This window comes from Mustela erminea, chromosome 9 (genome assembly GCF_009829155.1).
Source record: "Mustela erminea isolate mMusErm1 chromosome 9, mMusErm1.Pri, whole genome shotgun sequence".
Lineage (NCBI taxonomy): Eukaryota > Metazoa > Chordata > Mammalia > Carnivora > Mustelidae > Mustela > Mustela erminea.
The window spans coordinates 66,987,055-67,013,056 of NC_045622.1; the positions used below are offsets into that span (position 1 = coordinate 66,987,055).

At 48.1% G+C, this 26,002-nt stretch overlaps 1 protein-coding gene across 1 annotated transcript in view; it reads left to right on the forward strand.

Annotated features, from left to right (window-relative positions):
- The first annotated feature begins 600 nt into the window (after positions 1–600).
- The window catches only part of PARVA (parvin alpha), a 171,911-nt gene continuing 146,509 nt past the window's right edge, over positions 601–26,002 (forward strand). The window contains exon 1 of the mRNA XM_032360261.1: positions 601–872. Coding sequence (XP_032216152.1) covers positions 737–872 — 136 coding nt within the window. The 5' untranslated portion in view covers positions 601–736. The remainder of the gene's footprint in view (positions 873–26,002) is intronic.

Consider the following 26,002-nt stretch of genomic DNA (forward strand, 5'->3'; position numbering starts at 1 on the left):
ACATTTGTGTGATCCTCCTTTGTATAAGCCATTGGGCTTCCAGAAACCGCTAAGAAGAAGCCTCAGCCCTGCTCTAACGAACTTCAAACTTCTCACCCTGGGATGTGGGTGAAGAGGAGGCTGACCGCCATAGGTAAGCGTAGCAACATGGATATATGCCTAAACACATTTTGGTTCACTCTCTTTTCCCGGAGCGGACTCACGCTCTTTCGTGGACACAAGACATGGCCTAACCATCGTATAGGCAGAAATGCAGGCGAAGAGCGAGGTCCCCAGCCAGCAGGGACCCTGGGAGACAGAGCAGCAGGTCGCTCCGCTTCAGTCATCACCCAAGCCCCGATTTGCACCCAGACCGGTGGTGGGTGCCGAGCCCGGGGAACATGTGGCTTCCAGGCTGGAGCGCTCCCACGCTGAAGGGTCTCACATACACACACAGACGAGGCCGCACGGCCTGCAAGGGGGCAGATTTGGGGCATCCTCCCCGCTCCGGGCAGTCAAGGGGCGCGGGTGCAGGCCCGAACGGCCGAGGACCCCGAGCGCGCAGCTCCTTCCAGGGCGGAGGGCGGCGCGAGGGAGAGAGAGAGAGAGAGGGAAGGGAAAGGCGAGCGTGAGCTGCCTCAAATGCTTGGAATAATTCCGCTTCCGTTTGGAAAGCCGCAGCCTCAGTCCCGCCGCACCCGCCCAGCGCCAGCTCCGCGTCCCGGCCGGCCCGCGCGCGGCTGCCCGCTCCGCCGCCATGGCCACGTCCCCGCAGAAGTCGCCCTCCGTCCCCAAGTCCCCCACTCCTAAGTCGCCCCCGTCCCGGAAGAAAGATGACTCCTTCTTGGGGAAACTCGGAGGGACGCTGGCCCGGAGGAAGAAAGCCAAGGAGGGTGAGTGCGGCCCGGCCTGGCGCGCGGCAGGGCCGGGGCCGAGGGCCGAGGGCCGAGGGCCGAGGGCCGGGGCTCCGGGGCCGAGCGGGAGCGCGCCGCGGGTGCCCGGCGCGGTGGGGGCGCGTGGCGGCGCTGTGCGCGCGCTGCCCGGAACGCGGGGCCGGGGTTGAGCGCGCCCCGCGGCTCGTCGCCGCCGCCCAGCTCCGGGTGGCCGGGGGCGGGGGTGGGGGGTGCTGCTCGCCAGGGCCCGGCGGCGCTGGGGTGCGACGACCCGGGGTCCCGGGGACGCCTGCGCTGGGCTGTGGGCGAGAGCCGCGGGGCCGCGGGGCCGCGGGAGGCGGCGGGGCCCCCAGGCGGAGGCGACGTCCTCGGGAGGCCCGCGCCCCCGCCCTCTCGGCGCCCGAAGGCTGGCGTTCTCCAAGTTCCTGCGGAAACTTTCCTGGGCGCCGCACTCTCGCTCGTTGCCTTCGTTGGCCTTTGAGATCAGCTCGTTGCCTGACCCCACGGAACCTCAGGAGCAGAGTTGGCCTCTGGATCTCGCGTCCGCCCGCGGGGCCCAGTAGGGCGCTATTAATGTTTGTTGAATGAATGAGTGGCTTTCCTAGCGGCCGGGCCCTGTAATAAGTGGCAAACTCTTACTCACGGGGAAAGCGTGGATTAGACACACTCAGCATCGCACTGTGACCCTTTTGTGAACTCAGGAATCGAGGGGTCTTGTAAAAATCATTTTCTTTTCCCCACCAGGGTGAATGGAAGTGATCTTCTTTTTTTTTCCAGGACCATTTGCATGTAAAATACTTTGTCTCATTGGCAGAGTTCACATCTTGGTTTTTGTTTGAAGTGACAGTTCAGAAGAAGCTCTAGTGATGTGTAGATAGAAGTTGCTTGGTTAAAATTTGTTATAGGCTGCTTGGTGGTTTGGGAATATTGCTTTTGAAGGCTGTGATGCTGCGATGTAAAGTGAGTTCCGTGTTTCTGAGTTACCTTCTAGTGTAAAAAGAACTTCCGTGCTGAGAGTTATACAACAAAGGAGTGAGAAGCAGTGAAACACAGCCCCAAAATGTTGTTCCTGGTTTGGTTATTTTGGTAAACCACTGTCTGAGTAGTATATAGCTGGTAGCAAATCATGAAATCCTGGCTTGGAAAGCCCTTAATTACCCTTCTAACCTTTTCCTGCTATAGTCCTGGTATGGGCTCTCTAGCTAGGACTAAACAGCTCAGAGTTTCTGAAGCTCCTGAACTACCGGGTGTGCTCAGCCCACCTTTGCTAACTCTTTAGAAAAGTTTGTTGTAAAAATACAGAGTTGGTCTCCACCTAGAGAGAGAGAGAGGATCTCTGGAACCAGAAGAATGAATCTGATCGTAGCTCTTCACTTTTTTTTTCCCCCCCAAGGGGATTAGTCTGTTTCCTGGAGTCTTCCTTCACCAGTACAAACATCCTCTGTTCCTTTTTTTTTTTTTTTTTTTAAAGATTTTATTTATTTATTTGACAGAGAGAAATCACAAGTAGGCAGAGAGGCAGGCAGAGAGAGAGAGAGAGAGAGAGGAGGAAGCAGGCTCCCTGCTGAGCAGAGAGCCCGATGCGGGACTCGATCCCAGGACCCTGAGATCATGACCTGAGCCGAAGGCAGCGGCTTAACCCACTGAGCCACCCAGGCGCCCAAACATCCTCTGTTCTTATAGTCGGTCCTCATAGGCATGATTTTATGGCTTGCTGGCGTCCTGTCCCTTCAGTTTCATTTGGGAGCCCTGCAAGAGACAAGGTCAGCTCAGTTGGGATTTGGAAAATACTGTCATGAAAGCTCCATTTTCAGAGGTGAGGGCAGAGGTAAGCAAAGCCAGAAAGGATAGTAAGGCACCTAGGGCCTAGCGACAGACCGGTGGAGGCTTTTACCACCTCGAGATGGGAAGGGACAAGAGGAGCCAACGGGAACCCACAGAGAGCTGCAACTATGGAAGGGGGAGGGTGCTTGACAGCAACTATGGCTGTAGAGAGACACAGTGGCTGGCAGTGATGGGGAGGTGGAACGAGTAGACAGTGGTACAAGAGGTACTGTGTCTTCTCTCTTCTTGCCCTTGAATCTCTTGCGGCTACTTCCCATTGGCTGGACCCAGAGGGAAGGAACCTGAGCAGTGCAACCTGTAGGGGTCCGCTCCCTCAGGGCACAGAGCAGTGCAGCGATCATAGTGGGGCGCGCGGGGAAACGAAGATAACCAGCAGACCCTTCCAAAGTAAGCGGCCCAGAAACCCACATGGTAGCCTCAGAGTCTAGTCCAGCCCGCCCAGGTTAGAACGGGGCTGGCCCCTCCTTTGTTCTAGCCCAGACACCAGGTTCTACTATTGCTCCTCCTTACTCTGTCGCCTACCTCACACTGTTAGCTCGCACTGAACTGGTTACCAGCTTACTTAAAAACAGTTTCATGCTTGTGGCTCCTGAACCGTTCCCTTCCCTGTCTCAGATTTACTCTGTTGGGTTTTTGAAATAGATGCAAGATCTTACTTACTCTTGCTATCCTTAACTGTTAAGTCCTGACTCTTGTCATTCAGCTTATGAACTAATGCAGGTGATATAAACGGTGAGTTTGCTTCTTCTACAGGGGCCCACCACCACTCAGCCCCAACTGCTCGCTGCTGTGGGTGGTAGTTCTGTGAGCTCAAAGAAGGCAGCTGTGTGTGTGTGCTGGGTCTCAGTGATCAGTGCTTTCCCTGTCAAGGGCCCACTACCCATCACTTCAGTAAGAGTAAGGCTAGATCTTGCTCTGGATCCTGCAAAAACTCACAGCTCTGGGCTTTGCAGAAAGAGCTTTCTTCTACTTCTCCTGTACTAGTGTTCTAGAACGTGATTCCTCAGGGTCACTAGTGTGACCTTGAGCATGGAGTTCTCCTGGGTCCAGGGACTGCCATTCATTCACTTGACACCTGTTGTGATACCAAGATTGGAAAGACATAATACATGTAAGAATATTCAGTCAGTAATATAAAAATATATCTTTTTAAAAATGCCCACTACCTACATCATAGAATGACTTTTGATCTAAGTCGTTATAGAATGACTTATAAGTCTAGAATGCATTAAAAGTAGTCATCACTCCTGTGTTTTCAATAAAAAAATAATAACTTTAGAAAGAGAAAATAGGGGCACCTGGGTGGCTCAGTGGGTTAAAGCCTCTGCCTTCAGCTCAGGTCATGATCTCAGGGTCTTGGGATTGAGACCCACATTGGGCTCTCTGCTCAGCAGGGAGCCTGCTTCCCCCTCTCTCTCTGCCTACTTGTGATCTTTCTCTGTCAAATAAATAAATAAAATCTTACAAAAAGGAAAAAATAATAATGAATACTGTTATGCTGAAAATAAATTTAAAAAATTTTACAAAAAATGATTACTGTTATGCTGAAAATAAATAAAAAATAAATTTTTAAAAAATGAAATAAAAGAAATATTTTTTTAAAGTAAAAAAAAAAGGAGAAAATAGAGGTTAAAAGCATGGTCTTTGGGACCAGACATCTTGGGTTTGATTTCTGGTCCAACCCTTTATTTATTGCTGTGACTTAGGACAACTTCCTTATCTCTTGAAGCCTCTGTTTCTTCATCCATAAAATGGGAATAAAGCATGGAATATACATAGCATGGTATGAATAATAAATGGTAGCTATTAAAATCGATAGCTCAATTTGACATAGTCTTTAAAATTTGAAATAGTCGGGGCGCCTGGGTGGCTCAGTGGGTTAAAGCCTCTGCCTTCAGCTCAGGTCATGATCCCAGGATCCTGGGATTGAGCCCCACATCGGGCTCTCTGCTCAGCAGGGAGCCTGCTTCCCTTCCTCTCTCTCTGCCTGCCTCTCTGCCAACTTGTGATCTCTGTCTGTCAAATAAATAAATAAAATCTTTAAAAAAAATTTGAAATAGTCTTTTTGTTATGGACTCCGGGAGATTCTACAGATTCTGCAGATAGCCTAGGATCTTATGACTATGAAGCTCTTGTAACCCTGCTTTGGTCCCTTTGGAAATTAGGAATTTTTCCTTGTACACCAGATACTCCTGTTTCTATAATGTCATATTTCAGCATTATTTAGATGATTTTATTTATCCATTAGAGTGACGAGAGTGAGCATTTGTGCACAAGCAGGGAGAGGGGCAGAGGGAGAGACTCTGGAGCAGACTTGCGCCAACCGTGGAGCCCCAGGTGGGGCCGGATTACAGCACGGAGAGGTCGCGACTAGAACTGAAATCCGGAGTCAGATGTTTAACCAACTGAGCCACCCAGGCACCCCCTATTTCAGCATTTTAGCGCATCTGGGCCCATTGTCAGGAGTTGTAGTTAAGTGGCTTTGTTCTGTGGATCTTCTCTTTTGTGGTTCCAGCCCTCCTTTATGCAATATGCTATGTGCAGCCCTCTGGTGTAGGTCCTGAGACTAGCCTTTCAGAGTCCTTTGCCCCAAAGGGTCACCTTTCATCTTTCTCCAGATCTGTCCTCAAGACTTGCTCTTTCCAGGGACACCATCTGGAATTGTATTTGCTGGTTGGAAGTGCCCTGAGCTGGGTCAGCAGCAATGATTATTCCTATCACTTACCCATTTATTATCCCTTCGAGTTTGACATTTTATCTGGTGCCCGAAGTATCCAATAAGGGCTTTAACGTAATAATTTTAAAAGAACACTGGGACTTACCACCGTGGTTCTCATTGGCCTTCCACTGTAACTGGGAAAGATTCCCCAAACTCTGCAGCATATTAATGGTTTCAGGAGTGGGGGGAACCCTGAGCCCTACTGAGCAATTCTCTTTTCCCTGAATCGGTGTGTGTTCTCATTTTCCAAAGGGCCGCCTCAAACCCTCACCACCCAAGCTCTTCCCCACACCGGGAAAGCTGAGGCCCAAGTATGAACTTGTTCATTTTCCCTTTGCTCCCCTGGATCTGCACCTCCTCTCACGCTCCTTGCCTGCCTTAGTGCTTTACAAAGAGGTCCCTTGTCCCCTTGACTGTGAGGCCATTCATTTCTGCCCCCTCCCAGACTTGGTTTAGCCAGGTTCCTTTGCTCTCATACCCTCCGTCTCTTCTATGCCGCTCTAGCCCCTGACATTCTGCAGATACGCCCAAGTCTTTCCCATTTGAAGAAGATCTCCTCACACTGGTTTCTTCTCAAGCTACTTGACTGCGGGTCTTTAAAGAATTGCCTTAACGGCTTTCCCGGGCTTATCTCCTAGTCACCTCTTGACCCACTAGCCTCATTCTTTTAGTAATCATTTACTAAGTGCCTACCATGGACTAGGCATTGTGCTGGGATATGGCCCAGAAAAACAAAAACAAAAAAACCACAAAATTCTCTGCTCTCATGGAGCTTATATTCTAGTAGTGGAGACAGATAATAAACAAGATCAACTGGTAGATTGTGTTGTATTAGAGTAGTGACAGAGGCTTTAGAGCAAAATAAAGCAGGACAAAGGAACACGGAGTGTTGAGGGTTGAAAGATGGTTGGCACTGTAAAATGGGATGTCTAGAAAAGACCTCTGTGAGAAGGGTATTTCTGAAAGATCTGAGGGAGGAGAGGGAGAGAGTCATGTGTATGTATTGGAGAAGAGCACTGCAGGCAGAGGGAATGGCAAATGCAAAGGTCCTGAGGCAGGAGTGGATCTGATATGTGGAGGGCCGGTGAGGAGGTCGCTGTGACTGGAGGAGAGCGTGAGGACAGTTGTGGAAGGTGGTGAGGTCTCAGGGGTTAGATGGAGGGTAGGGGCGGGTTTTGTAGGGCCCTGGAGGCCATCGTATGCCTGGAGGCTTTACTCAGGAAGATGGGAAAGTTTCAGAGGGGTTGCATAGGGGAATAACATGACTGCACTTGTGTTTCAGTAGGATTGCTCTGGTGTGGAGCTGCGTGACCACGGGGGCCGAGCTGGAAGCAGGGACGTGAGCTCGGAGGTGGGGGAGACCAGTGGGGGCCTGGAGTGTGTGGGGGGGGCGCTGAATCCCGAGTGTAGTCGGAAGATGTGCGGTGGGTAGGATTCACCAAGTGGTTGGATGGAAGACGGGAGGAGAAGCGAGATGACTCCAGGGATCCGGGTTTGAACGGTGGAGAGAGCGAGCTGACCGTCGCTGAGCTGGAGCAGTTGCAGGGGGATATGGTTTGGGGAGAAAGGCGGGGGGCTGTTCAAGAGAGGGGCCTGCTGGACTTCGCAGTGGCCGTGTTGAATTCACAGTTGGTTCCGGGAGCCAGGCTTGGGGTCGGGGTGGTGGTGTCTGGGCTAGGAAGTAGAAGAGGCCCAGGGCCTGTGCCCTGAGGCTTTCGAGCATGGAGGACCCATGGAGAGAGGCTGAGCAGGAGTGGCCCTGGGATGGAGGAAAGTGGAGCGCATCCGCCTGTTCCACAGGGCAAGCTTCACAGGCTGAGGGCTTCCAGGACCCACGGTCTCTTTTTCCATCCCTGTTCCACTTGGGCTTTTGGTGGCAGTTGACATTTCTTCATCCCTTTTCCTCAAAACATCTCCCTTGACCTTATTCCTCACTGAAATCGTTCCCTGTGTCTCTGACTAGTCTTTCTCGGTCCTTCTCAAGTTTTTTGAGCCTGTTTACCCCCTCACACCATTTCCTGGGGCTCTGACTTCCCCAGCTTTGTTCTCTGTTTTGGGGTATTCTTTTTTTTTCCTCTCCCATGGATTATCTCACTGACTCCCAGGGCTTCAATGACTCTCTGCCCATTGATGCTTCTCAAATCGACGTCTGAAGGCCAGATCTCTCACCCGTAGGGCAGACACCACTCTCCCCCACCTCCTGGGTCTCTCACGAGACCCTCCAACTCCACACGCCCTCGAGGACGCTATTACCCATGCCACTTGCCCTAGTCTGCTTCTCTCTTTCCACCATCCCACCAGGTGCCCGAAGCCGTGGGCTCCCTTCCTCTCGGCAACCTCCTCTTAAAGGGCAAATAGCAAATATTACAGACCTCACTGCCCCCCACCCCCGTCCCCCAGCCTGTCCTGGGTTCTGCCCTTGTTACCATAGACGGGAGGTGAAGGAGCATGTGTGGCTGTGCTCCAGCTGGACTCTGACATTTGAATTTCATGTAATTTTCATGTGTCACAAAATGTTCTTTTTCAGTCCTTTTAAAGCTTGAAGCTATGGCCCCGGCCAGTGGTCCCCTGCCCCACCCCACTTCCCACCTTGGGTCCAGCCCCAGAAGTGCTCTTTGTCTTCTTCGAGACTCACTCACTCACTCTTTCTTTCTTTTTTTTTTTTTTAATTTTAACATTTCTAGTTTCCACCTGAAATGTTGCAGTATCCACTCCATTGGTCTCCCTGTCTCTGGTCCTTTTCAGTTCAATCCACCTTCATCCTTTGGCCAATATACTGTTGTTGTTTGCTAACACCAAGATCACGCCCCCTCAGTGTGTTCATGATCTCCCCAGCTGCTCCTTCTGTCACCCTTCTGCACCCTTCTGTCTTACCTCTGTTTCCCTTTCAGGAAGCCTCCAGTTTTAGCCGCATCCAACCACTCTTTATTCCCCAAACACATCACGTCCTTTCACATGTGTTCACCTCTATATGTGCTCTTCCGTATTTCTGGCATGACCTTCATCCTCTCCTTATACAACAAACTCTTATTCAGTCATTAAAACCCAGTTCAGATAGCCCCTTCTGCCGAATGCTGTCCTCAGCTCCCCTGGGAAGTGAGTGCTTCCTTCTCTGTAGTCCCACGCCCCCTTGTCTGTGGCTCTTTTGTGGCACTGGCCACGTTGCCCTGTGGCCCTCTGTGGTTGTGCATGTCACAGGCCATGCGGAGGGTCGGCCCCCCTCCCATAGGCCCCCTGCCCGGCATAATATTTAACACATGATGATACTGGAGTTTCCATGTGATGAATTTCCCCATATTTACCTTGGTGAAAATAGTCCCCCCGTTAACAGGTTGTGTAACCTTAGGCCTCTTCCTCTCTGCCCGCTTCTCACATCAGCGGATTAGGCTACGTAAGCTCTCAGGGCCGTTGCAGCTCTGGTATTCTATGATTTCCGAGCTCTTATTTCACCAGGCTTCTCTCAAATTCAGTTTTATTGTCTGTGTAGGGTGGTCTGGGAATGACATCATCACAAAGACCTCTTTCTTTCCTCTGCTAATGAAGGCACCTCCGTGTCGGGAGGAGGAGATGGGAACGAGGATAAGCGGGCCCCGGCCCAAGGACACCTCCATATTAGGAATCGTTGTCTCATGGAATATCTCGATTTGGTTAACAAGCACAGTTCGTAATTATGTTTTAGCCATTAGTGCAGAAGAGATGAAATCCTCATGTAAACACGTGTAAGCATCTAAAATCACTAGTCCCTGTCATGGAAAAAAGAACACGTTTGGGAGACAATAATGTCAGTATACAACAATTTCAGTAATTAAAAAAACTTTTTAAGAATAAAATACTTCGTATGGTGAGTGCTGTGAAGTGTGTAAACCTGGCGATTCACAGACCTGTACCCCTGGGGATAAAAATATATGTTTATTAAAAAAAAAAAAAGAATAAAATACTTCAAGAAGGGCAAAAATATACCGTTAAGTGTTCAGTGCATTCTGCATTCCGAAATCAGGAAGAAATCCCTATGAAGGTTTTGTCTGACCACTGGAGCCCCCAGGACAGGGCGACCTCATCCAGCTTGGGCCCTGGACCTCCTCCCTTCCCTCCTTTTCCCTGTGGTCTCTGAGAGGGCAGGAGTTGTGTCCGTCGTGCTCACATTTGCACGGCACGTGTCTTCCCTGGCTTCAGGTACTTAACAGTCGCCCTACAAAATGGTGAACTAATTTCCTGAATTGTCAGTGGGCATCTGATTCCTCCTGAGGGTGTCCCCAGCTTATTTCAAACTCTGCCCAAGTTCGAATGACAGTTTTGGGTCCCCTGCTTTCATCCGGGCCTCAACTTCTGGCTGCACAAGCATATGTATGTGTGGGGGGGGTGGGAGAAAGAGCTGCCTCCTCCCACCAAGAATCTCTTTATCCTTTGTGAAAGGACATTGTCACTTAGCCCTACTCTTGGACACACATGCTAAGGCTCTTAAGAACAGAACTTTTGGGCCCTAGAATCTCTGGGCAGTGATGGGGCAGAAGGGGGGCGGTGGCCTGTTGGTCAAGAGACCCGTCTGAGTGTGTAGAGGCCGGTGTTCTTTTCATCCAGAAAAGCTTCCTCTGTGAAAATGGCGTGGCACGATTACCTGACGAAGCTTAAATGATGGAGGGCTGAGGTGAAACAGCCTCTGGGCAAGGTTTGGGGGAGACAAAAAAAGGTGCAGACTGAAACTGCAAGAGATTCAAAACTTCCTGTAATTCCCCAGAGCCTGCTGGTCAACCCCCCCTGCCCTTCTCAGCTTTGCCAAACCAGGGAAATCCAAATGCCTGCCAGAGCAGGGCCACCCTCGTGAATCCTTAGTGAGAGAGCTCTACCCTGCCGTGCTCCCCACTCTGACCCACTCAGAAACAGGACCTCCTAAAGGGAGAGATTAGCGGGAGGCCCAAGCAGTGAATTGTAGCCGCTTCTTCTGCGTGTTGGCCTGGGACAGGCGTTTGCAGGGGGTGCAGATTGCCATAGGACTTGCCGAAAATCTGGTTCCACCAGCAGTTACTAAGCGGTAATTCTGTTTGCTGGGAACATGCCAGCCTACCAGAGCCTTAGAATACCTGTCTTTGTGGCTAGAGACCTTGTGTTCCCTTCAAACCAGCCGTAGGGACGGAAGAAGCAGTGAACTTAATCAGCTGAAACAAAAGTACTCTTCACTACCGCACACTCTCTTAGGGGAAGGAAGAAGGAACCAAATTGCTTAGCATCTAATTTTTCAATAAAAGTGGTTTTCTTCCCCCGTTATAAAATTAACCCATGCTTTGGGGATTTATGGGAAAATAGAAAACGGGCATGTGAGTTCCACCTCCCAAAGACAATCACTATTAGAATTTTGATTTACCTCTGTCTATTCTTTTTCTTCCTTATAACTTTTTTCTTTTTAATAATTGTAAGTATACCATGTATATTACATAGATCTCTGTATCTCTGTTTTTCGTTTATTGTATCAATATATTTTGTGTTGCATATCTTACTAAACATACTTTTTATGGGTGCATAATATTCATTGAGTGAATGTCCTCTTGTTCAGTTACGCATTTCTTTTGGTTCTTATTTTTTTCTAGAAATCATCCTACCTAAAACGTTTTTAGAAATGAAGAATAATTTTCTTTGGAGCCCCAGAAGTACAGTTGTAGGGTCCAAAGGTGATCTTTGGCTTACCTAACCCTGATAGTTTATAACTGATGACCAAAGAGAGATTCCTGCTTTTGAGTCTGGGTGGTCTTCCCCTTAGGCTGTTTGAAAGTAAAACCAACAGTGTTAGGCTCCTGGTCAGCAGGACCAGGTCCCTGAGTTGCAGGATGGGGTAGGATGGGAGGGGGAATGGGTCAGGGCAGTACAAGTTTCCCTCCCAGTCAGTAACATGTTCATAGTGAGCTCTAGGATAGGCAGATCTTTATTTCAGAACCTTCTCTTGGGGCCATCCTTCCTCCACATGTGGCCCAGTGTAGCATCCCAAGTGTCTGCTCTTCTAACAAGGCCCAAGGTTCCTTGGGAATGGTCATCCTTGAAGTTGCCCTGAGAGTCCCAGCACCCCCCACCCCCCACTCCTCTCACCCCCGCAGCACTGAGTTCTCACTCCTTCACGTGAGATCCAAGAAAGCCTCGGTCAAAAAGTCCCTCCTCGCCTTCATCTCTCCCTCCCTACCTCCCAACTGCTGAATTCCTGGACTTGTCTCACCCCTGGTAACCACAAATGGGAAGTCATGACAAGACTGTGAGCTAAGGGCTCCAGGGGACAAATTAAGATTGCCAGGGTTGAGGGCTCCTTAGGACACATGACACTTGCAAGCTGGGTCTTGAAGCCAGAGGAAGAAACCCCTCCCTGCCCCAGGCTGACAAAAGAAGGGATAGGATTCAGGAGCTTTCAGAGTTTCCGATGGATTTTGACAAGAGCAGGCTGGGCCGATGCCTCCAGGGCTCAGTTTCCTCAACCTGCATTAGCAGTCAGCAGTCCGGTGTCTCATTTCATCGCTAAGAGTGGATCTGAGCCAGTTAGAGCCTGTAATGATCACACCCAGCACCCCAGGGAGTGTTTCTGGGGAGTCGCTTGTGGAGGCGGACTCCCTCCCTGGGTGCGGTGTGTCAGAGCCTTTCTTTCAGCCTTGAACTCTACTCCATTTCCTTCGCTCATTCCCTTATCTCTTTTAAAATCCAGAGGGCCCTCCCCTCCTCTATTTTCCGAAAAACCCAGTCGGACTCCGAGGAGCCGTGAACGGAGCCGTGAACGCAGTGGGTCCCCTGGGGATAATGTTGATGTGGGACTACAAAAAAATGAGGCCACAGGCCTGTTTCTGTTCCCTCAGTGACACAAACCCAGGCTGCAGGGCTCCCCAAAACACCACGGTGCGCCACGGGCCAGGCTCTGGGCTTAGTTCTTCCAGGGATACAGGGATATATGCATGGGTAGAACCCTTCATCTGCCAGTTGTAATATGACCCTGACTTTTCAACCCGAAGCGATTCTTCCTAAAGCAGATTTTGGCTTAGCCAACATGGCTTTGGCAGTAGGGCAGGCTGGGAGCCCCTGTGGAGAGACACAGAGAGGGGTTTAGGAAGAGGGTCTGTGGTCCCAATCTCCAAGTTAAGGGGACGGGCATTCCAGGTTTGTTGGAGGTGACAGGGTCCTGAGGTTCTTGGCATCAGTTGAGTGCCTGAGTTCTGAATCTGAAGGGCTTATTCAAGTCCAGGGTGGGGTCTCATATTCAGGGGCTTGGAGGCCGATGCTGGCAGAACGTAGCAGGCAAGTCAGAGCCCTAGCTGAGTCGGTGAGGGGCGGGGCCAGGCTTCGGGTGCAGTGCGGACTCTGGAATCCCTGGCCCCGCGGCGGAGGGAGACGAGGAGTGTGCCAGCGCTCGCGCAGGAACCCTGCGTCTTGCCTCACTCATTGTCCCCGCTCCCCTACACTCCAGGTTTGGAAATCTACTTTCCTTTTAGTGGAGAGGGGTTTTCCTTTAAGCCTGAGCTGTCCCTGACTCCCAGCCCTAGGCTGACCTGTAGGTGACAGGTAGTTACCAGTGACAGCTGGGAGAAGCAGGGGCAGCAGGAACCCACAGTTGTGATGCTGTCTGCAAAACACGAAAGGAGGGTAACACAGTGCATTTGAAAGCAACCCAGGACACAGGCAGGTGCTGAAATAGCCCTTTGCAAGGAGAAGCAGGTGCCTCTTGGCTGACAGTGGCAAGGCTTCTGCGGGTGGACTCAGTAGCCCCTCCAGCACACGTCCAAGGGCCTGGGGAACAGAACGATCCCTCCGCCTGCTTTTCCTCCACGCCTGTCATTATGGTAAATTGCAAGGCTCCCACGATGACTCCAGAGCGGCAGATCGATCTGTTCCTTGTGGTTGTCGCTGTGCTCCCCGTGCCGGGGTGATGGGCACCCAGATTTCACACCTTGTAATGGCCCTGCCAGGGGTGGATGTTAGCACAATTGGGACCTGACACTTCAATAAATCTGAGACATTCTGCTGTGGAGATCAAAGTTCAGAATTGCTTAAATTGGTGTTGGAGCAGGTGGGAAACAGGAGTCCGGAGCCACGAATTGGATGGATAGCAATTGTCGTTCAATTTGTAAGGCCTGAGTGTCAGCTTTTCAAATGATATGACATCAATTTAAGTGATTTTGGGCTCCCAGCTCCCTCGCCTATTTAGTATGACTGGGATTCATGGTCTAGCTTACGGTCTTCAAGAGGGAGGGCTGGGGAGACCAACACGGCTTGTATCTCTGGGGTCAGACGGTTGTGTTTGGGGTGTGTGTGGCATCATTGGGTTGTCAGTGTTTGTGGGAGTGCGGCTGACCATCTCACCTCCTGCCTGGGTGTGTTGGTAACCCCCCATGCCCCGTTTGCAGCCGTGACCTCTCTCCTGAGCTCTAGGCTCATTAGCACAGGTATGTCGCGGCATCCGTTGCGGCACACAGAGGTGAAGCCGCATTTTAACACAGGCCGTGGTGTTCTCAAAGGCTTCAGATTGGAGGGGGGGGTGTGCTCTGCTTTCTGGTGGCAGTTCAAGTCTGGAGGAGAGGTGGTTTGAGCTCTATGAAGGAATGGGGGAGGGTGCAGCTTTACTGAGGTAGAGTTGACCCATTTAAACAGTGTAACTCTGGTTTTAATATATTCACAGTTATGCAACCATGGATGCAATTCTAGCACATTTTCGTCACCCCAGAAAGAGACCTTGTATCTATTAGCAGTCACCCCACCTTCCATCTCAATTCCCTTAAGCCCCCTCCCCCCAGGAGCCACTAATCTACATGCTGTCACCAGACTTGCCTATTTTGGACGTTCCATATAAATGGAATCATATAATCAATACGTGTTCTTTTGCAACTGGCTTTTTTCACTTAGGGTAGTATTTTCTTTTTCTTTTTCTTTTTTTTTTTTAGGATTTTATTTGTCTATTTGTCAGAGAGCAGGTGTACATGCAGACAGTCGGGGAAGGACAAGTAGAGGGAGAAGCAGGCTCCCTGCTGAGCCAGGAGCCTGATGCAGGGCTTGATCCCAGGACCCTGGGATCCTGACCTGAGCCTAAGGCACATGGTTAATTGACTGAGCCCCTCAGGCATCCCCTTAGGGTAGTATCTTCAAGGTTCATCCCTGTCGTCGTTCTGTAGCCTATATTAGTACTCTGTTCCTTTCCATGGCTGAAAAGTAGTCTGTTCGATGGATAATACGGCGTTTTGTTTATCCATTCATCCGTTAATGGACATTTTGATCGTTTGCATTTTTTGCTGGAATGAAGACTGTAGCTATCAATTTTTATGTATAAGTTTTTGTGTGAACATATGTTTTCATTTCTCTCGAGTACAAGAGAATATGTTTAGCATTTTAAAGAACTGCCAGGTTCTTTTCTAAGGGGGCTGCGCCATTGACCACTCTCACCATCAGGGCAGGAGGGGGCCGGCACCCCCACAACCCCACCAGCACTTGTCACTGTCTTTCCTTTTTGATGGTGTGAAGTGTAGCTCACCGTGGTTCTCGCTTGGATTTCCCTGGAAGGTCATGAGGTTGATCATCTTTTCATGTGCTTTTTGGACATTTGGAGATCTTCTTGAGTGCCCAGGTTTTCAGGTCCATAGAGTTAGTTCAGTGCACATCTCCTCAGTCGTAAGCATGAAGAAGGCTCTGGCTGCTCACCCAGAAAGGTACACACCAAGAAAGTCTCATCCTCCCGTGTTTTGTTTTTTTCTTGTTGGCGGGAGTGCCAGAGACTTGCTGCATCCTGTATGAGGTGCAATTCATCTTACAGAATGACTGTATTCCTAAAATATTTCCTGTTAAGCAAATGATCATAATCCTGTTATACCACTGGCTGTCATTATTAAATTGGAAATTGATTGGAATAAAACTTTAGGCCCAGATTGTAAATGTGGGAAATTCCTGATGGTATACTATTACATTTCAAATAATCATACTAAAAACAATGAAAATACCATCAGAGCATCAGGGGCAAGCACTTATGATGCTGTGTGGGCCAGACAACATAGTACATGCTTCAGATACATTAAGGTTTGACCTTCCTAAAACCCCATGAAATAGGTATTACTAGCAGCTTTGTCCCTTTACATATGGGGAAAGTGAAGGACAGGGAGGCCAGGTAACTTGCCCAAGGTCAAGGCTCATGTACTAGTTAAGGTAACATTAGCTGCTATAAGAGATAAGCCCCCAGATTCTCAGAAGTTTAACATAATAAAAGCTTATTTCTTGCTTATAGCAGAATCCCATGGCATCATTCTTTTTTTTTTTTTTTTTTTTTTAAGTCATCTCTACACTGAGTGCAGGGCTTGAACTCCCAAGCCCAAGATCAGATGTCATATGCTCTACTAACTGAGCCAGCCAGTGCCCACCTCCAGCCCCCTTGATTGGATTGCCTTCCACATGGTCTTTCAGGGATCTAGTTGGCTTTCATCTTACTGCTCTTCTTTCTTCGAGGTTCTTTGAGTCCTCACCAATCAAGGGGACCTGGTGAGAAAGAGAGCAATACTACAGTGGGAAGTTCGGACCTGGCAAGCATAGGCTTGATGCATATCACTTCCTCCCACTTAAGCACTGGCCAGAGCTCAGTTTTGTGGCTGCACATGAGTGTGAGAGAGGCAAAGAAACATAGTTGTCTGCCTAGCGGGAAAGGAAATGAATTCTGGCAAATACATGCGTCATTTTGCCATTGCTGGTGAGTGGAAGATGTAGGATTTGAACCTGGGCAGTCTGGCTCCGGAGACTTGCTCTTCACTAGAATATTCTACCACCTTATGGTGAACAACAGCTCAAAGTCTGAGAAGAGTGTGGAGAGTTAAACCACTTTTTACTCCGTGTCCTTCCACTCTGATGCTGTGCTTGGGAATTCTATCAAATTCTATCAAAGTCATTGTCTTTCAGTGCCAGTCTCTGTGCTCTACATTTTACATGTTCTGTTTCATTGAATCCTCACATATGCCCCCATGAGATATAGGGGATTATGATTATTCCCATTCTCCATTCTCCAGGTGAGGAGGCTAGTGCCCAGGACTTGGGTAGGCTTCCCGGTGTAAGTAAGTGGCATGTCTGGTCTTCTCGCGCCTTCGTACAAAACCACCGACCATGGTAGGGTTTGAAGGGAAGGTGAGAAAGCCCATGCCACCAAACCCCAGCTAGAACCTTGTTTAGATCCTGCTCCAGAAGGATCAGTTTCTACAAGGGATTTGTGGGACAATTGGGAAAAAACAACCACTCACTAGAGATTCAATGACATAAAGGAATCATTATTCACTTGTGGGGGGTGAGAACAGCATCGTAGTCATCTTAAAAAAGAAGGGAGTCCTGACCTTTTCCAGGTGCCTATGGAAATGTGGCTCTATAAAATGTCTGGAGGTTGTTTTGGGTAATGCAGTGCAGGCGTTGAGGTGTAGCTGGAGGGACCCCACATTGCTCATTGCTGCAGAACAATGATGAGTACATGGAGGTTGGCTGTACAGCCTCTCACTTTGGTGTATATTTGAAATTTTCTGTAATAATTATAATAAAAAAGAAGACTTTAATGAGTGGGCTTTCTGTAGCCCCCATGTTTGTAAGTGAAGTTATGGGGGTGAACAGCTGAGCAGCAGGGACACCTGGGTGGCTCAGTTGGTTAGGAGTCTGCCTTTGGCTTAGGTCATGATCCTGGAGTCCCAGGATCGAGCCCTGCACCAGGCTCCCTGCTCCGTGGGGAGTTTGCTTCTCCCTCTGACCTCTCCCCTCTCATGCTTGCTCTCTCTCTCAAATAAATAAAAATCTTTAAAGGAAAAAAGAAGAACAGCTGAGCAACCCACAAGGTTTCTAAAGCAGGCTTTCGGGTTGCGGTGGGGGAGGGGGTTCTGTTTGGGTGCCATTGGCCCGTGTTTGAATTCTGAGATTCTCCCAAAGGCAGTGTTGAGGGCCCGGGGAACTGAGCTCCTGAAGACGAGCCTGGGGCTTCCAAAAGGGAGATGCATGGGCTCCCTGGGTGAGGGGGATCCAGGCGGAAGGTGGGCTCTGCCCTGGCCCGGCAGCCTCCGCACAGGCCAGCTGTGCAGCCTGCGACAGCTATCTCACTGAAAGGCACTGCACGGCCCCGGGCCCCAGCTGCACTTTAATTAAACACTGAAAATCCATCAAAGACTCGGCCTTCTCAGGCGGCCAGTTCTCTGAGTCCCAGGTGAAGCCAGCTCTCGGCTGGCTGCAGGCCAGGAGGAAGGTGAGCTGCGGGCCCTCCCAAGTCCCTGCCTAAAATCAACAGCCAGGGCTCCGCAGCCCAGCTTCTGACCTGATGCAAATTAAGCTTGGCATTTGGAGATGGTATTAAATGTCCTAAATCAATATTCTAGAGGCAAGATCAGAACAATTAAAAACCCTGATTTCCTCCTCAGATCGTTGGCGTATATATGAACAGAATTTGTCCATTCCCTTTTCAGACTCAGCAGGTCGAGAAGGAGGGAGGCCGGGCTGGTGATGCTCTGAGCCCACTTTTTTCCATGCTCAGCATCTTTTCCTACTTGGACATGTATGCAACATGTGTCAGCACACAAGGGCATTGGGCTGTGATGAAACATTTAATCCTTGCAGGAACCCCGGGAGGGTCAGTCATCCCCACTTTACAGATGAGCAGATGGAGGCTTGGGTGAAGTGACTTGTTCAAGGTCTCCGCCCCTAAGTGGTAGAGGAAGGATTTGAGTTGCTTTCTTCAAGCTCAAGTCCAGTGCTTTGCTCATGGTAACACAGCTGGCTTTTCTGTATAGTGTTGATTCTTCATAATCATAGATTATAATATAGTGTAAACATAATGTTTATATGCACCGGGAAAACGAAAAATTCATTTTACTGACTTTGTGGTGATAATTGCTTTATTGTGGTGGTCTGGAACCAAACCTGCATTATCTCCAAGGTATACACAGTAATATTATTATCAGTAATAATAATTAGTAACAATGGATTAACCATAACAAGAGTAACTGTTTAATACTTTAGTTTCTCTAGTCTTAAAAGATGTTGGCAGTTTTTCTGGTTTGTCCATTTGTTCAACCAATGCAATGCAACCCCTGCACTGAGGGGCAGCCTGGTAAGGAAGTTTCTGGACTCTGGAGTGCACCAGACTGGTCCCACCACATGCTGGCTGTGTGACATGGGACAAGTTCATCATCCTCTCTGAGCTGGGGCTTCCTCATCTGTAAAATGGGATGGTACTCCTACCATTCCCACACCACCCTCCCCTGCCTCTGCCATAGGGTTGTCATGGAGATGAAAGGAGTATGTGCTTGCAAAGTGTTTAAAGTAGGGCCTGGCTCTCTGTGGTTATTCTAGAAATCCGATCCCCTGGCAGACATCGTCAGGGCTCTAGAGGAAGACCTCTATCTTTGTGCTCATGGAACTCACCTCTCGGGTTTAGCTAGTTAATATTTTTCATTAAACTCCTGTTTATGGAGTTATTATTATTTTTCATAAAGCTCCTGTTTTCGGGGCACCTGGGTGGCTCAGTGGGTTAAAGCTTCTGCCTTCAGCTCAGGTCATGATCTCAGGGTCCTGGGATCGAGCCCCGCATCTGGCTCTCTGCTCAGCAGAGATCCTGCTTCTCCCTCTCCCTCTGCCTGCCTCTCTGCCTACTTTTAATCTCTGTCTGTCAAAAAAAAAAAAAAAAAAAAAAAAAAAAAAAAAAAAAAAAGCTCCTGTTTTCATTAAACTAGCTAAGCATGTTTATAGTAAAAAATCAAAGAGGCCCGAAATATAAACTGAAAAGGAAGGGCTCCTTTCTGCTTTTCTATAGTCAGGATTTAGATAGACTGGTGTAGCCTATAATAACAGTAATAATAATAATAATAGTATATAATGAAATAATTGTGCGTCAGGAATGTGCTGTTGTGCAAGCATACACACTTGTCTTCTTTCTGTACAACTGGAATGTCATGGTAAAGGGTGTTTGGCAGTTTATACTTTTCCTCTTACCTATTCATCCCTCTTGGGCACAGGCATATCTTGTTTTATTACACTTTGCTCTATCACACGTTGCGAATGTTGCATTTTTTTTTTTTTTTTCCAAATTGAAGGTTTGTGGCAACCCTGCATCAGGCAAGTCTGTGGGTGCCATTTTTGCAAGAACATTTACTCACTTCATGTCTCTTTGTCACATTTTGGTTATCCTTGTGATATTTCAAACTTTATCATTTGCTGCGGCAATCGGTGATCAGTGATTATGATGCACGAGAAGCTCAGGTGATGGTTAGCATTTTCTGGCAATAAAATATTTTTAGTTTAGGTATGTACATTTTTAAAGACGTAATGCTATTGCACATATAATCATAGATTATAATATAGTGTAAACATAATGTTTATATGCACTGGGAAAACAAAAAATTCGTTTTACTGACTTTGTGGTGATAATTGCTTTATTGCGGTGGTCTGGAACCAAACCTGCATTATCTCCAAGGTATACACAGGTCTTTCACATATGGATTCACCTCATTTTTAAAACAATTTTATGCCTTGCCTGGGTGTGCCATAGTTAAATTTAGCCATTTCTCTATCAGTGCACATTTAAGGTTTTTGTAGTGTTCCGCTGCTCTAAACAGTGCCACATTAAGCATGCTTGCAAACAAAAGCATTCTGTATCTGTTTGTCTGTATGGTAAGTTCTTAGAGATGGAATTGTGGAGTCAAAAATTTGTTAGGTCTAGATTGTTAAAAAATTTTTTTTTTTTTTAATTTCTTATGTTAGGCCTAGATTTTGTTGGATATTACCAAATTGCTTTTGAAAAAGGAAATGCTGGGGAAGAAAAATGCTACCCAAGCTTTAAAACTCCTCTTTCTTGTGGAGAATTGAGTTTTGAAAGAGAGGGTGGAAGTGAAAAGTCAACCTTCTCTTTCATTTTACTGGGAGTGCTTTTCCTTGGCCACACATTTTTAGGCATCAAATTCTGGCCTCTGTCCTCAGTGCTTGGTACAGACAGAATGTTTTAGATTTTAAGGCAAAATCCTATGTGTGCTTAACTGTCTCTCTACATGTGGGCCCCCTGCTCCCCATTCTCTGAGGGAAGGACTTCTGTCCTCTAACTTTCAGAATATATTGGCCTCACACTTTTCTGGAAGGGTCTCTCTTTGCTGCAGAGGTCAAGACTTCACACTGGCAGAGAAAGTCCCACAAGAGCATCTTCGAGTGAATATCTGAGTCTAGGGTCTTGCTAAGCGTCCATCAGCCTGGCCCAGGCCTTTCGGCCTCCTTGAATTCCTCCAGGCCCAGAAACAGCTGGGTGCCGCCGCTGATGCCCTTCCTTCTGCCTTCAACAGACTGATTTCCTTTTAGGGATGACTGCTTCACCAACCCCCCAGCCAACCAGGAGCAGAAAACCCAGTGACGAAGATAATAAATTGCGTCCAGGGCCACGGGCAAGGAGGGGAGAGGAATGACTCATGAGCCCCTACATCCTCCTGGTACATTCCAAGAGCCGCCTTCCTCAGGGCTTGAATCACTCCCTGAGAGCAACACCCCGACCAAACCGTGGAGAAGGCCAGCTGTTGTTTGCTGAGTGGGTGAGGGGGATGCAGCCAGGGCCCTGGCTGGAAGCAAGTCCTGTTTTTTGTTTTTTGTTTTTTTTCCTCTGCACCCGATCTTTTGAACGGGCTGGTGACCCTGGCTGCCCCTGGGAAGCAGGCACAGGGCAGGTCTGCTCTCAAGGGGCTCATGGTCTATCCTCTAGGGACCCCTGTCCTCCTATGCGTAGCCCAGCGCCCTGGTCTGTCTCCCTCCAGACCGAATGGTGTGGTGACCCTGGGCGAGTCACTTCGTTTCTCTGAACCTCAGTTTCTCCCTGACAAAATGGCAAAGAAGAATTCAGTACCAATCCTTAGGGTTGCTCATAATTAAGGAGGTAATTCCTTCATTCCAATGCTTAGCACGGAAGCTAGCGCCCCCAAAAACCTTAATGATACTTGTGGTCGGTACCCCTGCTACCCTCCTTGTGACAATTTTGCAAATAAGAAGTTAGGAAATATGGTCTGGCTGTGGCTCTCACCCCTCCCATGGTCTGTAATAATAATCGTGAACTTTAGGTAGAGCTTACTGTGTTGTAGGGTTTTACGTATGTTGACTCGTTTCATCCTGCCAAACCCCATGAGTAGCTAAGCGATAGCTTCTGTTATCATCCCCATCTTAGGCACGAAGGTACTCGAGGCACAGAGACGTTGGACAGCTGACCCCTAGTTCGTCAGTAACGGAGCTGGGACTCGGACCCGGGTTGTCTGCTCCAACAGCTGCTTTCTTAACCACTGTATCATTTGGCTTCTCAGTATACGTTTCTATGTTTCTGTAAGACCGTTTTCCGAAGATACAGCAGTTAAGTGATATTTTATCTGCTTTGTGCTTGCATTAAAAAAAAGTTCATTTTTCTCGTAATAGCAACATAGCATTATAACACCGGAAAGCAAATAGACGAAGGTCAGTCTTTGTCTATGATACTATCCCTTGACTGGTGGTCCAGATAAAGGCTGGTTCTTTTTTTGTTTTTTGTACTTTACGGATTGTGGTCCTCCTGTGTGTGACTGGTGCGTAGCTCATGTAACCTGTACCTCTCAGGGTGACAGCCCTCAAGCTGGTCTGTGCCCTGTTGACCTACACAGCTCCTGGGAACTCGTGCTTGGATATCACAGCAATAGCAGATCACTAGAAGTTTCTCAGTTATTTTCTTGTCATGTGAAGTGACACACAGTTCATAGACTCATGCCGGTCTCTAAGCAGCACTGACTTAGACACTGTTTAGATTTTAGCATATTTATTTTCCAGTATTTTTCTGGGTTTTTTTGTTTGTTTATTTTTAGTCTGTATAGACATTTCTTTTGTTCACTACACTTCCCATGACAATGTTACTGTAAACTATTCTTGAGAATAATCTTTTTTTTTTTTTTTAAGGTTTTATATACTTATTTGTCTCAGTGAGAGAGAGAGCACAGGTGGGGAGTGGGGGGCGGCAGGCAGAGGGAGAAGCAGACTCCCCTCAGAGCAAGGAACCTGATGTGGGACTTGATCCCAGGATACTGGGATCATGACCTGAGCCCAAGGCACACGCTTAACTGACTGAGCCACCCAGGTGTCCCAATTCGAGTATAATCTTTTTTTTTTTTTAAGATTTTATTTACTTATTTGACACAGTGAGAGAGGGAACACAAGTAGCGGGAGTGAGAGAGGGAGAGGCAGGCTTCCTGCCAAGCAGGAAGCCTGATGCGGGGCTCAATCCCAGAACCCTGGGATCATGCCTTGAGCTGAAGGCAGATGCCCAAGGACCGAGCCACCCAGGTGCCCCTCAAGTATAATCTTTAATGAGAATAATAATAATCCATCTGGAAGATGTACCACAGATTACTAACCCAATCCCTCTTTCATGGAGTTTGGTGTGTTTTCAGTTAATTGCCGTGATAAAAATATGATGGTAAATAGCTTTAGTATAATTACTTCTCCATGTTTAACATCGTTTCTGTGGGGTAGATTTCGTAGAATGGAATGACTGGGTCAAACAATATAAAGCCTTTTAAATTTCTTGTTAGATATTACCAAATTACTTTTTTAAAAAAGATGTTATTTATAAGGGAAAGAGAGAATGCAGGGGAAGGGGGAGGGGGAGAGAATCTCCAGCAGAGTCCCCGCTGAGTGAAGAGCCCAATGCAGGGCTTGACCCCACGACCCTGAGTTCATGACCTGAGTGGAAGTCAAGAGTCAGACACCCAACTGACTGAACCACCCAGGTGCCCCCCAAATGACTTTCTAAAAGGGATGTGCTGATACGTGCTTCCCACAGTAGTCTGCAAGAGTGCCTGCTAACTATGTCCTTTTCTGCATTCATTCTTACTGTTGAATTAAGGGAACAATCTTAATTGTTTTGAGTTTCTTTGATTACTGATGAGGTTGAACATTTTCCATGCTTGTAGCCATTTATACGTACTCTTTGACTTTATACTCAGTTGAGCACTAGAACAAAATATTATGACTTGGCACAGATTTCACACTACTTTAGACTGGAAGCCAAAACCCATAAATAAAGTCTGTACCTATCGATGTATGGTATCTCCATTATTGAGGTCCTTCTCCTTTCCTCTGCTGCCAGAATTGGGGGATGCTTTTATATGATCTAGCTGGTGGGTGGTCCTCATCTTTAGAAAAACCCATCTGGGATGCCTGGGTGGATCAGTGGATTAAGCCACTGCCTTCGGCTTAGGTCGTGATCCTAGGATCCTGGGATTGAGTCCTACATCCGGCTCCTTGCTCAGTGGGGAGTCTGCTTCTCCCTCTGCCTCTGCCTGCCTCTCTGCCTGCTTATGCTCTCTCTCTCTCTCTAACAAATATATAAATAAATCTAAAAAAAAAAATCTGAATTCCTACCTAATACTGTATGCCAATAATGTAGCAAGTATATGGTCTGAATATGTGAGTACCAGCCATGCCCCAAATTTGTATGTTGAAATCCTAACCCCCTGGTGATGGTGTTAGTCTCTGGGGCCTTCGGGAGATCATTTGGGGGAGATTAGCACCTTTATAAAAGAGGATCCAGAGCGTGCCCTTGGCCCTTCCACCAGGAGAGGACTCAGCGAGGGGGTGCGGGCTATGAACCAGGAACAGGTTCTCACTAGACACACCCACGCTGGTGCCTCCATCTTGCCCTTCCCAGCCTCCCAAACCTGGAGCTGTATTTCTGTTGTTTCGAAGCCACCCAGGCGAGGGTGTGTTGTTGTCACAGTGCCCGTGAACTAACACAGGGACTTTTCTTGAGTATCGCCAATATGTCCACAGCTATGTTTTCTCTATTTTCTTTCTCTCGTTCTCCTTTTTTTTTTTCTCTTAAATCTATTTAGGAAGTATTGCATGCTAGCTTGAATGAATCAGTTTTTGAAACTATCGACCCATTGGAATTTCTGAGGTACTGTTGTTATAATTATGGAAAAAGTAGGAAGACCTTTTGAAATCTGGATAATTTGGAAATTCTAGATGCCCGACCTTCAATATTTAACCACATTACTGTGTATGTTAGCAGTGGGGGGCAAGCGAGACCTGAGGAGTGACGAGGGCGGTTTGGCTGGAGTCTGGCACTAAATGCTCACCTGTATTTCTTCCAAAGGGACTTGTTTGCTTTATAATAACATTAGGAGATATTTATAAAAAAGGCAGGGGTATCTCCATATGTCCCAAAATGTGCCCTTTCAAAGTATATGCCGAGGGCGCAGTGTGGCAGTAATGGTGGGACCAAGGGGTCCCCTGCAGCCAGTTCTCCCGTTGACAAGCCTTGGGCCCCCTGCCTAGCTCAGTAGAACTTTTAAGTAATGCAAAAGACCATAATTGGAACCTGTAGTGACCTTATAGGCAAATAACTAGCTAAAACATGTGGATATAAATGGAACTTAGGAAGAAGGTTTATCTAATTTTATACGTAGGAAAGCTATTAATATGTGTCCACAAAAAAGCACACTATGTTCAAATTTTGTTCAGAAAACTATGTTTACTATGTTCAGAAAAGCTAGGTTAAAAGAACTTAATTTCCTCCTATTAAAGCCTAATACACTCTGATTTTCCAAAGCAGCAGCAAAGTAAGAGACAGCAATCAGTTTTCCCAAATTTCTTTTGCCTCTGGGATCCTGTTTCTCAAGAAGCTCATAGCAACCCCTTGCAGAATGGTTTTTAGCAGCACACAACAGACCATGGGAAATGCGGGAGCCAGGCCAGCTTCAGTGGTATGGATGGTCCCACTGGTCATGAATCTTGGGGACCCCTGAAGCTGGGGATCATTGTCCTGAAGCATCGGTCATTTGTGAAATGGGAGCTCTCGCTCACACTTTCTATAAGGGCTGGTTTTTGAACTGTAGCTCTTTGCCTACCAGCCCTCCTTTATGTCCAGTGGTAGATCAATAACCATCGGGGAGGAACAGGGTTGGGAAACTGTGATCCCAGGGTCAGTCTTTAATGGCACTGGAAGTGTTTCTTCCTCTTACTAAAATAGATCATGGTCAAGGGAGCCCCGTAAGTGGAGACATTTTATGCATCTCTGGTAAGAGGACTGTATTGCATAGTCATTAAGGAGAATACCAGCACGGGGGTATGACCGCCTGTGCCTAATCCAGCCTTGCCACGGAGTGAACTGTGTGGCTTGGGGCACTTAGTGAACCCATCATAATCCTTAAATTCCCTAGCTATAGAATAAGAATAATTTCATCTGCTAGGATTGATGTTGGAAATAAAAATGTGTGTAAAGTACCCAGAGTACCGAGGTCCTGGCAGGGGGTGGGGGGGGGTTAGGCACACTCTTAGGAGCAGTTGTGGGGGGAATGAAGGGAACCAGTGAGGGTGGAGCACCCCAGGGCCAACAACAGCAGGGCACACGGACTACCCTTAAGCCTCTGGGACAAGGGAACGGGGTGCTGACCAGCTGCTGGGGCCACAGTCCTTGCCAGTTCATTGTCCAACAGGGAAGAGCTGGGGAGGGGACATTCTACCACATCCCCTGACTGAACCCAACCGTGGCAGAGAGGGGATGTGGAGTGGCAGATGGATAGCTCAGGTGGGAAGAGCTCAGTCCGTGTTGACTAATTCTGAT